The sequence below is a fragment of the Pongo pygmaeus genome, chromosome 4 (assembly GCF_028885625.2).
Source record: "Pongo pygmaeus isolate AG05252 chromosome 4, NHGRI_mPonPyg2-v2.0_pri, whole genome shotgun sequence".
Classification (NCBI taxonomy): Eukaryota; Metazoa; Chordata; class Mammalia; order Primates; family Hominidae; genus Pongo; species Pongo pygmaeus.
This window is the reverse complement of record NC_072377.2, coordinates 162,382,944-162,396,189: the sequence shown is the minus strand read 5'-3', so window position 1 is coordinate 162,396,189 and position 13,246 is coordinate 162,382,944. Positions and strand designations below refer to the sequence as shown.

Sequence of the window (13,246 nt, the reverse complement as noted above, 5' to 3'; positions counted from 1 at the left end):
ACTTTCTTAGAATTCCAATCATCACCATTAGTTCTGTTTCCGGCCCACTCTATCCTCTGGGTGCCCATTTTGGAGATCACAGATGGGACTTTCCTTCCTTGTATGACAAACTTCTAGAACACTTCCAAATGCTGTTAGTTGAGGAAATGAAAATTCACATTAATGCTGACACAAGCTAAGTGCAGATGTGTTGGTGTCACAGAAATCACTTAGTCTTGATTGGAATTCATTAATTCATTAAATATTGTCATTATTTTTGCTCTGCATAATACATACTTCATTTTCTTGAAGGAATAATGTACTTGGAGAGAAAAAGGATAATAATATAAACCATAAACTATTTTAATAAGACGCAGCATAGAGACCTAGTACTGGGGAATGTATCTTAAAATCCAGTAGGCTCCCCTGGCCAGAACACCAGGAAAATGCATAGGCTTTGTCAAAGAGATTGGGAAGAAAACAAAAAGCACTGTCCTGTTCTTGCAGAGAGGACCTGAGCATTTAGGATATTCTTTGTGATTCTGATTTTTGTTTTTTGTTTTGTTTTTTGTTTGTTTGTTTGTTTTTTGTTTGTTTGTTTTGACAGAGTCTTACTCTGTTGCACAGGCTGGAGTGCAGTGGCATGATCTCGGCTCACTGTAAGCTCCGCCTGGCAAGTTCAAGCGATTCTCATGCCTCAGCCTCCGGAGTACCTGAGATTACATGTGCACACTGCGAAGCCAGGCTAATTTTTGAATTTTTAGTAGAGACGGGGTTTCACCATGTTGTCCAGGGTGGTCTCGAACTCCTGACCTCAAGTGATCCGCCCACTTCGGCCTCCCAAAGTGTTGGGATTACAGGCATCAGCCACTGTGCCCCACTGTGATTTTGGTTTTTCCAGCCCAAGTGAGACGTGAAAGAGCAAGAAAGGAAGATGTGGTTGTTGTGTGCCAGTAACCAGCTATGTGACCTGCCACTTGCTGAAGTGGTAGATTTTCCTCATTTATAAAATAGTGCTTAGAGAGAATAAGGAGAAAAGAAAGCTGGGGAGAGGGGTTATTTTCTAAGATCTCTTTGGGTTAAAACGATTTGTGATTTATTGGGCAACATATAGGAGCAAGATTATAGCAGGAAAGAGATGTGTCAGGAAAGACTTCAGACATTGTGGCTGTTGAATCTGGAAAGATAAATGGAAAGGAGCAATGTCCAGGATCCTTGAAACTCTGGCCAGGATAATACAATGTCCAGAAAGGCTCCAACTTGGATTTACCAAGGGAACCTAACAGTGTAAATTTTAGGACAGACCAAGTGCAATGGCTCAAGCCTGTAATCCCAGCACTTTGGGAGGCTGAGGCCGGAGGATCATTTGAGGCCAGGAATTTAAGACCAGCCTGGGGCAACATACTGAGAACCTATCTCTACCAAAAAAAAAAAAAAAAAAAAAAGAAAGAAAGAAAATTAGCTAAGCCTAGGGGTGTGTGCCCATAGTCCCAGCTACTCTGGAGGCTGAGGTGGGACAATTGCCTGAGCCCAGGAGTTTGAGGTTATAGTAAGATATGGTCGCATCACTGTCCTCCAGTCTGAGTGACAATGCAAGACCTTGTCTCAAAAAAAAAAAAAAAAAAAAATCAGGACAAATAAAAGCAAGTAACATTTTGTCCTAAAGGCAGTAAACACATGGAATTCATTTCATCAAAAAGTAGGAGAAGCTGAAAATATCTTCAGGAAAAGTCTCGACAAATTAATGGATGGTCATCCTACAGCAGATTACTTTTAACAATTAAGATCTTGGGTATTGCAACCTATTCATACCCCCCGAGGAATGGACCTGCTACTTTTTATAGAGGCTGTTTGTTCTCTCCAGATGTGGATGCCGGGCATCCTCAGGAAGGGCCTGAGAACAAAGCAGAGGACCAGATCCTGTCTTTGTTCCCAACCATTGTCTGCCCAGCATATGGGTCATTGTATTCTGTAGGAATAGTCAGCATAGTGCCTGGCACCGTAACTATTTGTTGAATGAACAAATGAATGAATGTTGAAGAGAGAGAGACTAGAGGCTGGATTTCACTTGGGCCTCTCATTCTCATTTATATAATTAATTCACTCATTAAACATTTTTTTCTTCTCTTTTTCTCATCACTGACTTAAAGCTCACATTCATTAAACATTAACTGAATACTTATACTGTATACTAAATATTATACTAGATCTTAAGGAGAATGCAAATATAGGACAGATTTCCAATACCCTATGGAGCTAAAGATCTATTTAATCTAGACTGAAGGAGAAAGAATTTTTAACCCATCCCTAGGAGAGGTATAAATAGTGGGTCAGCTTACTGTGCTTCCTAGGAGAGGAGAGCTGATGGTCCCTCTTCTTAATACAGAGTGGAGTTTCATCAGAAAAGCTCATCAGTAGAGCTGGACAGAAAAGCTTCATAGATCCTTAAAATGCAGTTTCATTGTTTTGCTTGAAATGCCCCATAGAAAAAAGGAACATCCTTTTTTAAATATCAGTGCCTGAGCACCTTCCAGAATAGAGAGAATTATTTTTGGATCACCCACATAAAAATAAAGATTATTACTTCTGGCGGGGCATGGTGGCACACGCCCTGTAATCCCAGCACTTTGAGAGGCTGAGATGGGTGGATCAACTGAGGTCAGGAGTTCGAGACCAGCCTGGCCAATATGGAGAAACCCCGTCTACTAAAATTACAAAGATTAGCCAGGCGTGGTGGTGCACACCTGTAATCCCAGCTACTTGGGAGGCTGAGCATGAGAATGGCTTGAATCTGGGAGGCGGAGTTTGCAGTGAGTCAAGATTGGGCCACTGCACTGCAGCCTGGGTGACAGAGCAAGACTCTGTCAAAAAAAAAAGATTACTATTCCTGCTGCAGCTTGTGTCTCTTTGGGGGAGGGGAAGATAGTGCTTTGATTTGGGGCGGTATTCATTTTCTTTGGGGGCAGTCACATGGTTACCTAGCTCTTGTGTGAGGGAATTGCTGTAGCTCTGTTGCTGTGTCGTCTTTCTTTCTTTTTTATTTATTTTTTGTTTAGAGGAGTTTCACTCTTTTTGCCTAGGCCAGAGTGCAATGGTGTGATCTCGGCTTACCGCAACCTCTGCCTCCTGGGTTCAAGCGATTCTTCTGCCTCAGCCTCCCAAGTAGCTGGGATTACAGGCATGCGCCACCATGCCTGGCTAATTTTGTATTTTTAGTAGAGATGGGGTTTCTCCATGTTGGTCAGGCTGGTCTCGAACTCCCGATCTCCAGTGATGCGCCCACCTCGGCCTCCCAAAGTGTTGGGATTACAGGCATGAGCCACTGTGCCCGGTCTGTGTGGTCTTTCTTAAATGCCCACTTGGGGCTGGGGTCCCTGATGCTCAGTGTGATTGGGCAGGGCACTGCCTCAAAAACTCCATAAAGTGGCAAAGGATCTGCAACCAGAATAGGTGTTGGCAGAGCTGAATCAGGGCATGACAAACAGAGAAGTGAATCTCTTAGTGAAAGTTGTTGGTCAAACATCTCCCCAGCTTCCTACTCCGGTGGGTTTGAAATGTTCCTTCTTGAGATGAAGTAATACGATTAATTAGGCAATGGCCAGGGTTGCCCAAGAGCCCTTGATCGGAATGTTGAGATCTCATCAGAGCCCTTGGTGACCTCAAAGTCTCAGAAATGCCCAAATCCTAATGCAGAGTGGGGTTTGCAGCGAGGAAGGGGAATGTGCTTAGAAGAGGTAGGCTTCTAACCAGAGGTGGCAGAACAGGTGACCTACTTTCTCAGTCATGCAAGAACTAAGCTTTGAGGTCAACCTTAGAAGGGCTAGAAGCTCTATGCTAGCAATGATTTTGTGGATTGAAAGGGACTTCAAGAATTTATCTGCTGGATGAGGTGGCTCACACTTGTAATACCAACACTTTGGGAGGCTGAGTTGGGAGGATCACATGAGCCCAGGAGTTCAAGATCAGCCTTGGAAACATGGTAATACCCCAGTATCTACAAAAAATTTAAAAATATTAACCCAGTGTGGTGGCATGCACCTGTGGTCCCAGCGACTCAATATGCTTGAGCCTGGGAGGTTGAGGCTGCAGTGAGCCGTGATTGTGCCACTGCACTCCAGCCTGCACAACAAAGCAAGACCCTGTCTCAAAAAAAGTTGTCAGTTCCTTAGTCCCAAAATAGAGAGCTTATGTTTAAAACACTCCAAAGAATCAGTTCTGTTTTAAATATGTAAATATCCTTTTTTAAATAAATAATTTATTTCTTCGAAAAAAGTTCAGTAGCCTTAAGTTGAATTGTTGAAGCATGGAGATTTATTATGACTTGGTTTTTAAATTTCTTTGAAATTCTCCACAATAATAAAGTAAAAAGAGATTAATAAAAAGTTCTTTTCTTAAACTATGAAAGCAATTATAAACATGTGGAAAGATGTGCAAAATAAAACAAAATTAACTCATGATCCCATTAACTATGGTAACCTTTAGGCTTATTTCTCCCTACATTTTCCCGTTTGCAAAGTGTATTTAAATAAAATATTCAGTGTTGTATTTTGAGCTTTATGACTAATGATTATTGTGTACATTTTGTCAGTAATTTAACAACTACTTAAAGTTGCTGCTTTTAATGGTCATTCAGTTTTCTGTTATATGAATGGATCATCATTTATTTAACCATTCTCTAACAGGTTATATTTAGGACAGTTAGGTTACATTTCATTATTCATTACTTTTTTTTTTTTTTTTGAGGCAGAGTCTTGCTCTGTCGCTCAGGCTGGAGTGCAGTGGCATGATCTCGGCTCACTGCAACCTCTGCCTCCCAGGTTCAAGCGATTCTCCTGCCTCAGTCTCCTGAATAGCTAGAACTATGGGTGTGCACCACCACGCCCAGCTAATTTTTGTATTTTTAGTAGAGACGGGGTTTCACCATGTTGGTCAGGCTGGTTTCAAACTCCTGACCTCAAGTGGTCCACCCGTCTCGGCCTCCCAAAGTGCCGGAATTACAGGCGTGAGCCACCGCGCCTGGCCCATTATTCATTATTATAAGTAATAAATGTCCTTATGTACAAACCTTTGCCTATGCCTCCATTTATTCCTTTCAAACAGCCTCACATTCCTGAGTCTAAACATTTTTTTTTTCTTTTGAGAGAGTGTCTCGCTCTGTCACCCAGGCTGGAGTGCAGTGGCGCGATCTCAGCTCACTGCAACCTTCGCCTTCCAGGTTCAAGCAATTCTCCTGCCTCAGCCTCCCAAGTAGCTAGGATCACAGGTGCCCACCACCATGCCTGGCTAATTTTTGTATTTTTAGTAGAGAGGGGGTTTCACCATGTTGGCCAGGCTGGTCTCAAACTCCTGGTCTGCCTGCCTCGGCCTCCCAAAGTGCTGGGATTACAGGCGTGAGCCACTGTGCCCGGTCGAGTCTAAACATTTTTAAACTCTCGGTGCATACTGTCATGTTGTCTTTCAGAGAGTTGCCGTCAGTTTAAATTTTCAGTGGTAGGTATTGCGAGTGCCCAGTTTACAGTGGGCATTGTGCATTGTGATTTCGAGTTTTAGATAACCTCTGGCACTTTGATTTTTTTCAAGTTACCTTATTATTTTTAATTTTTTTTTTCTGGAGGTGGGGAGGTGGTTTATTAGCGATGTTGAACATAGTTTTTGTGCTTATCAACCACCGGTATATGTTAAGTGATCCGTTCTGGATATGTAGCACCTGTGGCCACTACCAAACTGCTTATGTGTAAAATGTATCTACTTTTTGGCCTATAAAACCTTAATTTGAGGATCTCTTAGTTGCTTCCTCTGAGATGATTGGGTTTTTTCAAACGGAGAGCCAAAATGAAATAAGAACCCACTACGAAGAGGATCCCCCAGTATTTTACAAGATAATAGGCAACATGTATCATGGCTTGCCATGTGCCAGGCACTGTGATACATTATTTATGCTCATTATCTCACTCAATCCTTACAAGATCCCCATCAAATTGACTGTTACTATCTCTGTATCATACATGAAGAAACTGAGATGTGGGGAGGCTCAGCAACATGTCCGACTTCACATAGCTGCGGGTGTCAGAGCTGGTGCTTGAATCCAGATCTGACTCTGCAGGACATTTACTGCTGGAGATTGTGTTTTCCAGTGTTTCCCTTCACCGCACCACATACATACACTTACACCACATTGCAGCCTAGGGTTTCTTCCCTATGCCTTTCAGAAGAAAGCAGATGGGGGAAGGATTTGGGTCATTCTGGGATTGAGGTCATTTTACATGTGGGCTGGAAATGCAATTGACCTTTGGTCATTCACTTCCTGTGGATCAATGTCGGAGCGCTGTGCTAGATCCTGTGCCCGACCCTGGGAGCCTGGGTGCCGGCTTTTAGGAACTGACATTGTTTTGTTGTTACTTTTAGCATCCACTCAAAGCTGAGCTCAGGGTAATGGCTGAAGGGCGAGAACTGATCCTGGACCTGGAGAAGAATGAGTAAGTGGACTCCTCCTTTGTCTAAAATGAAACAAATAACTTCTGTGTCAACGCCGGACGCAGGTGTCGCTGTTCTGGAGGGAAGCAGTTGATGGAGTGACCCCAAGCTCTCAGTCCTTGGTTCCTTTCAGGCAGCATCTTGCAAAGCCAGAGCCTTTCCACAGCCTCTTGACTTGATGTGAGATTGCTGGACTGCTAAATGTGTTGCTAAAATTTCCTTAGGCAGTATTTCAGGGGCCGCTGGAGTTCCCTGCAGGCACACAGAGGTCTGTGTATGTGTGAGATTAAGGGAGTGGATGGACCGGAGGTCTTTGGCAGCTGCCTTACTAGTGCCAGCTCAGTGCGTGGCAGGAAATGAAGGAGATTAGAGGAAAACAGCAGAGAGGAGCGAGCAAAGCAGGGTGTGCTGGGGCTTGGAGCCTCAGACTCAGATTGTTCCATGTGTTCTGGTTCAGCCGCATCTGAGATTTTGTCAACAGGGCATCGGCAACAGCCTCCTGGCTTCATCGGGCCCAGCTCTTCCATCTTCCTAACCTCATGCATCTTGGGTGGCAGCCTGGCTCAGAGGCACTTGCACATTGATTTGCCATCAGACGCAGTCATATCTGGATTCATGTAATGGAGGAGGTGAATGGGCACGATGCATGGCTATGTCTGTGGCTCATTCTTTGGCCAGTCCCCATCTACTTAGCCATGAAGAGCTCTCCTTACTTGGCCAAGGGACTCTGAAAACATTTGGTATTTCCCCACCGACCGTCCCACTTTTCGTTCTGCCACACAGACGTCGCAGATAAGGCTGCATGGCTTGGAGAGCTGCCTTTCTCCTCTTGGCAGCCTCCAGAACCCCCTGGAAGCCAATGAGTAATCAAATGCATCACTGCCAAGAAAAGGATGAAGAAGGACCTTCCTGTATACAAAAGGATGGGAATAGCTTTTAGGCTTGGGTGGAAAGGGGGAATATAATTTATTCCAAATTTGGGCTTTTTGGGCACTTGCAAAGGAGGATGAGTGGTGTCCCGAGTGTGGTTAAAATACAACTCACAGCTTGCGCAGTGGTAGGGCTTCATCCACATCCTTCCTCTGCCTCCAGGACATGGTGGCCTCGGGAAGCCAAAAAGATGGGGGTCACAGTCATTTTTGTTCCTCTCCTCTTGAGAGTAAAGCCAGTTTAGGCTGTGTGTCTTCTCTCCTGTGTCCCTGGAATAGACCTGGCCAGCTGCATCCCTAGACAGTGCAGCATCTATTGGCCCTGGATTTTTCCTTGCGTTGTCTTCCTTTGGTCCTACAAGAAAAGGCCCTTAGAGGGTTTGTTCTTGACTGTGTCTCTTGGGGATCTGCCTTTGTTTCTCATGGCAGCTTTGTTCCCATTAACTCTAGTCTAAGTGTTCCCTGTTGCTGCCTGTGTCTAATCTCTCCTGTTCTGCCCCAAGTAGAGCCTGTGGCCCTTCAGCTTCCTCTGGTCAGCCCAAGTGATAGTGTTGGTGTTGTGGGAAAATCTTTAGGAGTTGGACTGGCCAAGCAGGAGTCCCAGGACTCAAGTCTCTATCCTTCCCTCCTATTTTGAAACATTTGCTACAGACCATAGGAAGTTAAAGCAGCAAGATGCCTTAGAAAACACTGAATGGAATGATCTTAGAAAACTCTGAAATTATGGATGCAGAAGTTTTGATTCAGAGAGGGATAGGCATTTGTCTGAGGCCACCCAGCAAGTAAATGAAAGAGCTGAAACTAGGATCATGTGTATTCTTGGTATGAGTCTGGAGTTACAGAATGTGACCCAGGGCAAATGGCTAAATCTTTTGGAACTTCGTGTCCTTGTTTGTAAAATGAGGGTAATAAGGCCAGCCTTATGGGTTGGTTGTGAGGATAAATGAGGTGAAGCGCAGGAAGTGCTTGCACAGTGCATGGTGAGTGGCCAGCCACTGTTGGGATTTTTATTGTCCCACACTGAGGCTCCAGAGGAGAGCCCGGGGCTGTGGTTCTAGCATCTGCTTTTCCGAGAGACTCTCGTTTCCCATTGAGCCGCATGAGGCTGGATGTGGTTCCTGGCCTCCTTGAGTTGGCAGAAGGCAGCAGAGTTGGTAAAAATGGAAGCAGCAGAGCCAAGCAATATGACCTCACCAGGTGTCCCTGGGGGACGGCTTCCTGCTATTTTCATCCAAATTGGGCTTTTTGTTTTGAACATGTGTTAGTGAGCGGAACTCCAACTGCACACGACTTCCTAGTGTGTTTATTTCCCAAAACCTTCTCATTCATGGTGCGTGCAAGTCCGGATTCAAAACAGCTTTGGAGCGGGGGAGATGATTTTCTAATTTTTCAAATCACTGTATTGAAGTTTCTATAATCTCATGATATTTGGGGGAAACTAGGCCCTGGGCCAAGCCATTTCTCAGCCTCTGGTTCTTAACTTCCTCGATCAACGTATTTATTATTATTATTTTTTAATCTACGTGCCTCTGTGACATTTCAGGCACCAGTGTAGGTACTGGGGATAAAGCTGTGAATAAAACAGTTCAGGCTTTATGGAGCTTCTATTCTAGTGGGAAACGGTAAGCAGACAAGTGAGAGCACCGTCCGTCAGGTGATGGGTGTTGTGCAGGAGACAGAGGAACACAGGGAGTGGGGCCAGGGGAGTGTGGAGGTAGAAAGGGAGCTGCTGTTTCTGAATGGCAGTCAGGGAAGGCCTTTCAGGTGAACTGATACTTGAGTCAAGACCTGAAGGAGGTGATGGAGTGAGCCATATGGGCAGCTGAGAGATGACGATTCCAAGGAGAGGGAACAGCCACGTTCAAAGGCCCTAATAGATGATGAAGGTTTCCACTCTCCCTCTGTACATTTCCCCATACACTGGGTTCTCAGGTCTCCCAGGAGCGGTGAGCAAGGGCTTCTGGGACTCTGGGGGGAGGGAGAGGACATTTTAAATTTCTTTTTCATCATCCTGCCGTGTCTGGCCTTCTCCCATCAAATCAAAGCCCACGTATTAATGCATGGCCCAAAATAGCAGTGAGCAAGCCTTTAATGGAATTCATACATGGAGAGATCGCCAAGAATGGTGAGGATGGAAAGGCATGGGGCATGGGCCAGGAGAGGAGGGGGAACACAGCAAAGGGAGCTTCAGCTCAGGCGGCAGACACACTGAGGTGTCCTACAATAGCACGGCAGCCGGCAGCCTGTCTCTGCTTTGAAGCAACTCAGCAACTCATGGATTACATCCGTGAGAAGCACACATTCTTTTTTCTATTGAGTGCAGGTGAAAACAGTGACCCTTTAGGGATAATCTGAGCATTGCTTTTGTGTCAGTTATTCCTGTGTTCAGATCCTGGCTCTGCCACTTACTACCTTGTAGCCTCTTTAAGCCTCAGTTTGTACATCTGGGGTGTAATTATAGTCCCATGTCATAGAGCCACGGGGAGGATGAAATGAGATGGTGCAGGTGAAGGGCTTAGCAGAGTGCCTTGTTTGTATTCCAAGCTCAAGGTAGCTATGATTAGTTCTTGCTCATTGTTTTTAAATTGCAACAAAAGCAAAGCATGCTCATTGTAAAACATGTAGCAATTCCAAATAAACAAAAGAATGAAAGTTTCCCTCCCACAAGGAAAATCCACTGCTGTTTGGTGAGCAAACCCTGGACCTTTTCTATGCATACAAGAACATGCACATGAATCCTCACAGACACAATCACATACAGACACAGTCACACAGAAGCTGCTATTTTTGTTGGGGAGGGAGGAGCAGAAATGAGATTGTGTCAGACATATTGCTCCAGCATTTCCTTTTTTGAACTCAACTGGATGTCATGAAGACAGTCTTCTGCTCTAATAAAGTATATATTACATTGTTTAATATTTATACACACTTGGAATCACATAGTTTGCAAAGATTGGTACATAGCTGCTGTTGGAGAAACTTGTGATTGAGGCAGTGTGGTACAGTGGACATGGCATTGACCTCAGAGACAGATGATGTGGAATTGGTCAAAAAGCCAGCCAGCTCCCCTGAGCCTCAGCTTTCTCATCTGTAAAATGCAGATTTTGGCCCCGGATGGGCTCTGAAGGCTCTTCCTGTACTACCTCTTTACAGGATGCTCTGTGAGTATAAAAATGCAAAAGAAGTCTCTGCCTCAGGAAATTTGCTCTACTTGTGGAGACATCCTGGGAAATAGTGGGCAGTGGGGTAAAGGAAAAAGGTGCCCCAAATCACGGGACGTTGAAGTTGGGGACGAACTTCTAGGTCAGAACCCGCGGGTTCAGGCAACAGAAAATACAAGAAGGGAAACTACAGGGCAGAAATTATAGACTGCTGTTTGCACAACCCACAGATTTGAGCATTAATCCATATTTTTTCTCCATGTTCTTTTACCCATGTCCTGAGGCTACCTCACCAACCCAGGAACCCATATTTGACAAAAACTTGTTTGCTGAAATCAAATGGAATCCTCCTTAGTTAGCTACAGGCATCCAGGGAGATGAACAGGGCTGTGTGAGCCCCAGTGCCATCTCCTGTCCTTTCTTGGCTTTTTCCCAAAAGGAGGGCACACTGAATTGCTCAACCAGATTCCTGGATGCTCACTGGGCCGCATTACTAGTGAGCAGGATCACTCTATTACAAGATCACCTTCAAAAGCAAATGAATGGCTCAACTAGTAGGCACTTTGCCCAGAGGCTCTTTGGCCATATGCTTCTGTCTTCTAGTATCTTAAACACATTCTAGGACTCTCATCTCTTCAATATACTGTCCTTCCTCAAGTCCAAATGATGATGGCTTGAGAAAGGGAGAGACGTCCTTTGGTGTCACCCCATCCATTTGTGCTTCAGCCCAGTTAGCTAAAGAGATATCCTGTTTGCTCAAGTTTGGTTAATAAGAATGGGCTTTTGTTTTCTTTTGTGAGTATGTCTACCTCCAAACCACCTGGGGAACAGCAGTTGTCAAGGCAGAGTTTGGGCATTTAGAGGTTTACTGATTTTAATACCCATCATTACTTCCAACTTTAATCTTTCTTCCTATCCCTAACTTCTTATCAGTCCTTCAGTGATATCATAGGGAAGGAGAAGGCTTTTGTTGTCCTGGAAATCAAGCTACAATCTGGAAAATTAACAGTCATTCAGTGCTAATGGAGTAATCTAGCTCCCTAATATTCTCGTTTTTCCTCAAGTCCATTATACAATTGGGATTGCATAATACTGGTGGAATTGAAGAAGGGCAGAATTAGCAGGCAAGAAAGGAATTTTTCACGGGGCAGATTAGTTGCCATCTCTTATTCCTGCACTTCTTTTTCAAGAAGACCTGGTAGAAATAGTAGCAGACCCAAAGCAAAACGCTGAATACCACTTAGGCAGTGGAGCTCTCCCCACCTCCACCCTCCCAGCTTCCTCTCGGGTCAAGAGTAGACTTTAACATCTTACCTAGGATAAAGGACAGCTCTCTTTGACCCTCTCTTGTCAGGAGCTTCATTTGTTGTTGGCAAAATTCAATTTCCTGGATCAAAGAGCAGCTTCAAAAGGCTTAGATGGTATCCCAGTGCTCTTAGTAAACCATGCTTCACTGAGTTGCATTTAAATGAGTCATAGACATATGGATTACATTGCACTTAAAATACACATGGCTCGAGAAATTAAAGGATATCATTCTTTAACCAAGTATTTGGCAGACCTAAAGTATTCAAAATGTTTTTCCAAACTCTACTCACAGCTGGACTCCCCATTCCCCGTGGCTAAGGTTGTATAACCCAGGGAGATGGGTGCTGAGGAAACAGTTGGATGAATGGGTCGGGACACCAGAATTTGATGAGAGCTGCCTGTGGTGTCTGAAATTTTCTTCACATGTTCTTTGGAAGTATCAAGAACTGGTTTAACCCTGCTGTGTTGACGCTGAAGGCAGTGAATGCATGAGTGGATTTAAATTCCAAGTGCTATGCTAGGCACGCCGTCCCAGAGAGACCTGGTAGTCCTGTTTGAGATGTAGTTTCTAATTGTAGCTTTGTAGACTGAGAATGATTTCATTTGCAATTCCCATGTTGTCCCAAATGCCCGGAATTGCAGAACAAATGGATTGCCAGCCAGTCTGATGTGATTTTTTATAAGCCAAACTCTCAACCCCACCCCAGCATAAGCAGGGTCTCCATTTGCAATGTACTGAATGTTTCTGTCTCCCTTCAAATTCTTATGTTGAAGTCCTAGTCCCCAAGGTGATGGTATTAGGAGGTGGGGCCTTTTGGATATGATTCGTTTATGAGGGCTCTGCTCTCATGAATAGGATTAGTGCCCTGATAGAAAAGACCCCAGAGAATTAGCTCACCTTTTCCCCCAGGTGAAGACACAGCTAGCAGCTACCATCTATGAACCGGAGAGAGGGCCCTCACTAGACACCAAATCTGCTGATCCCTTGATCTTGGACTTCCCAGACTCTAGGACTGTGAGAAGTAAATTTGTTGCTTATTTGCTACCCAGGTTATGCAGTTTTGTTATAGCAGCCAGCATGGACTAAGACACCATTGTTTCTAAATTGTTGGAAACATGATATCACTTTCTTAGGGTCCATTGCTTAAGCTCAGACTCAGTAATAAGTCTGGTGATCTGAAGGGATGCAGCTTCATGATACACTTGCCTAAGGTATCAGAGAGCATCCAAAATTGAAATAGCCTAGATGTGTTGATTCTGAAAGCCTTGTGCACACAAGCTTTAAACATCCTATTCCACAGAGTAGAGTAGATTTGGACTTCGGTCTCAGAGACCCTGATTCAATTCCAGATACTGACACTTCCTGGTTGGATGGTCTTTGGTAAGTCACTTGCC

The 13,246-nt window shown here is 44.4% G+C and overlaps 1 protein-coding gene across 2 annotated transcripts in view; it reads left to right on the top strand.

The window, feature by feature from the left end:
- Positions 1-13,246, top strand: part of ADAM19 (ADAM metallopeptidase domain 19) — a 98,189-nt gene that overhangs the window by 4,867 nt on the left and 80,076 nt on the right. For both annotated transcript variants that reach the window (XM_054489085.2, XM_054489084.2), the window contains exon 3: positions 6,385-6,455. In XM_054489085.2, the coding sequence (XP_054345060.1) occupies positions 6,385-6,455 (71 nt within the window). The remainder of the gene's footprint in view (positions 1-6,384; positions 6,456-13,246) is intronic.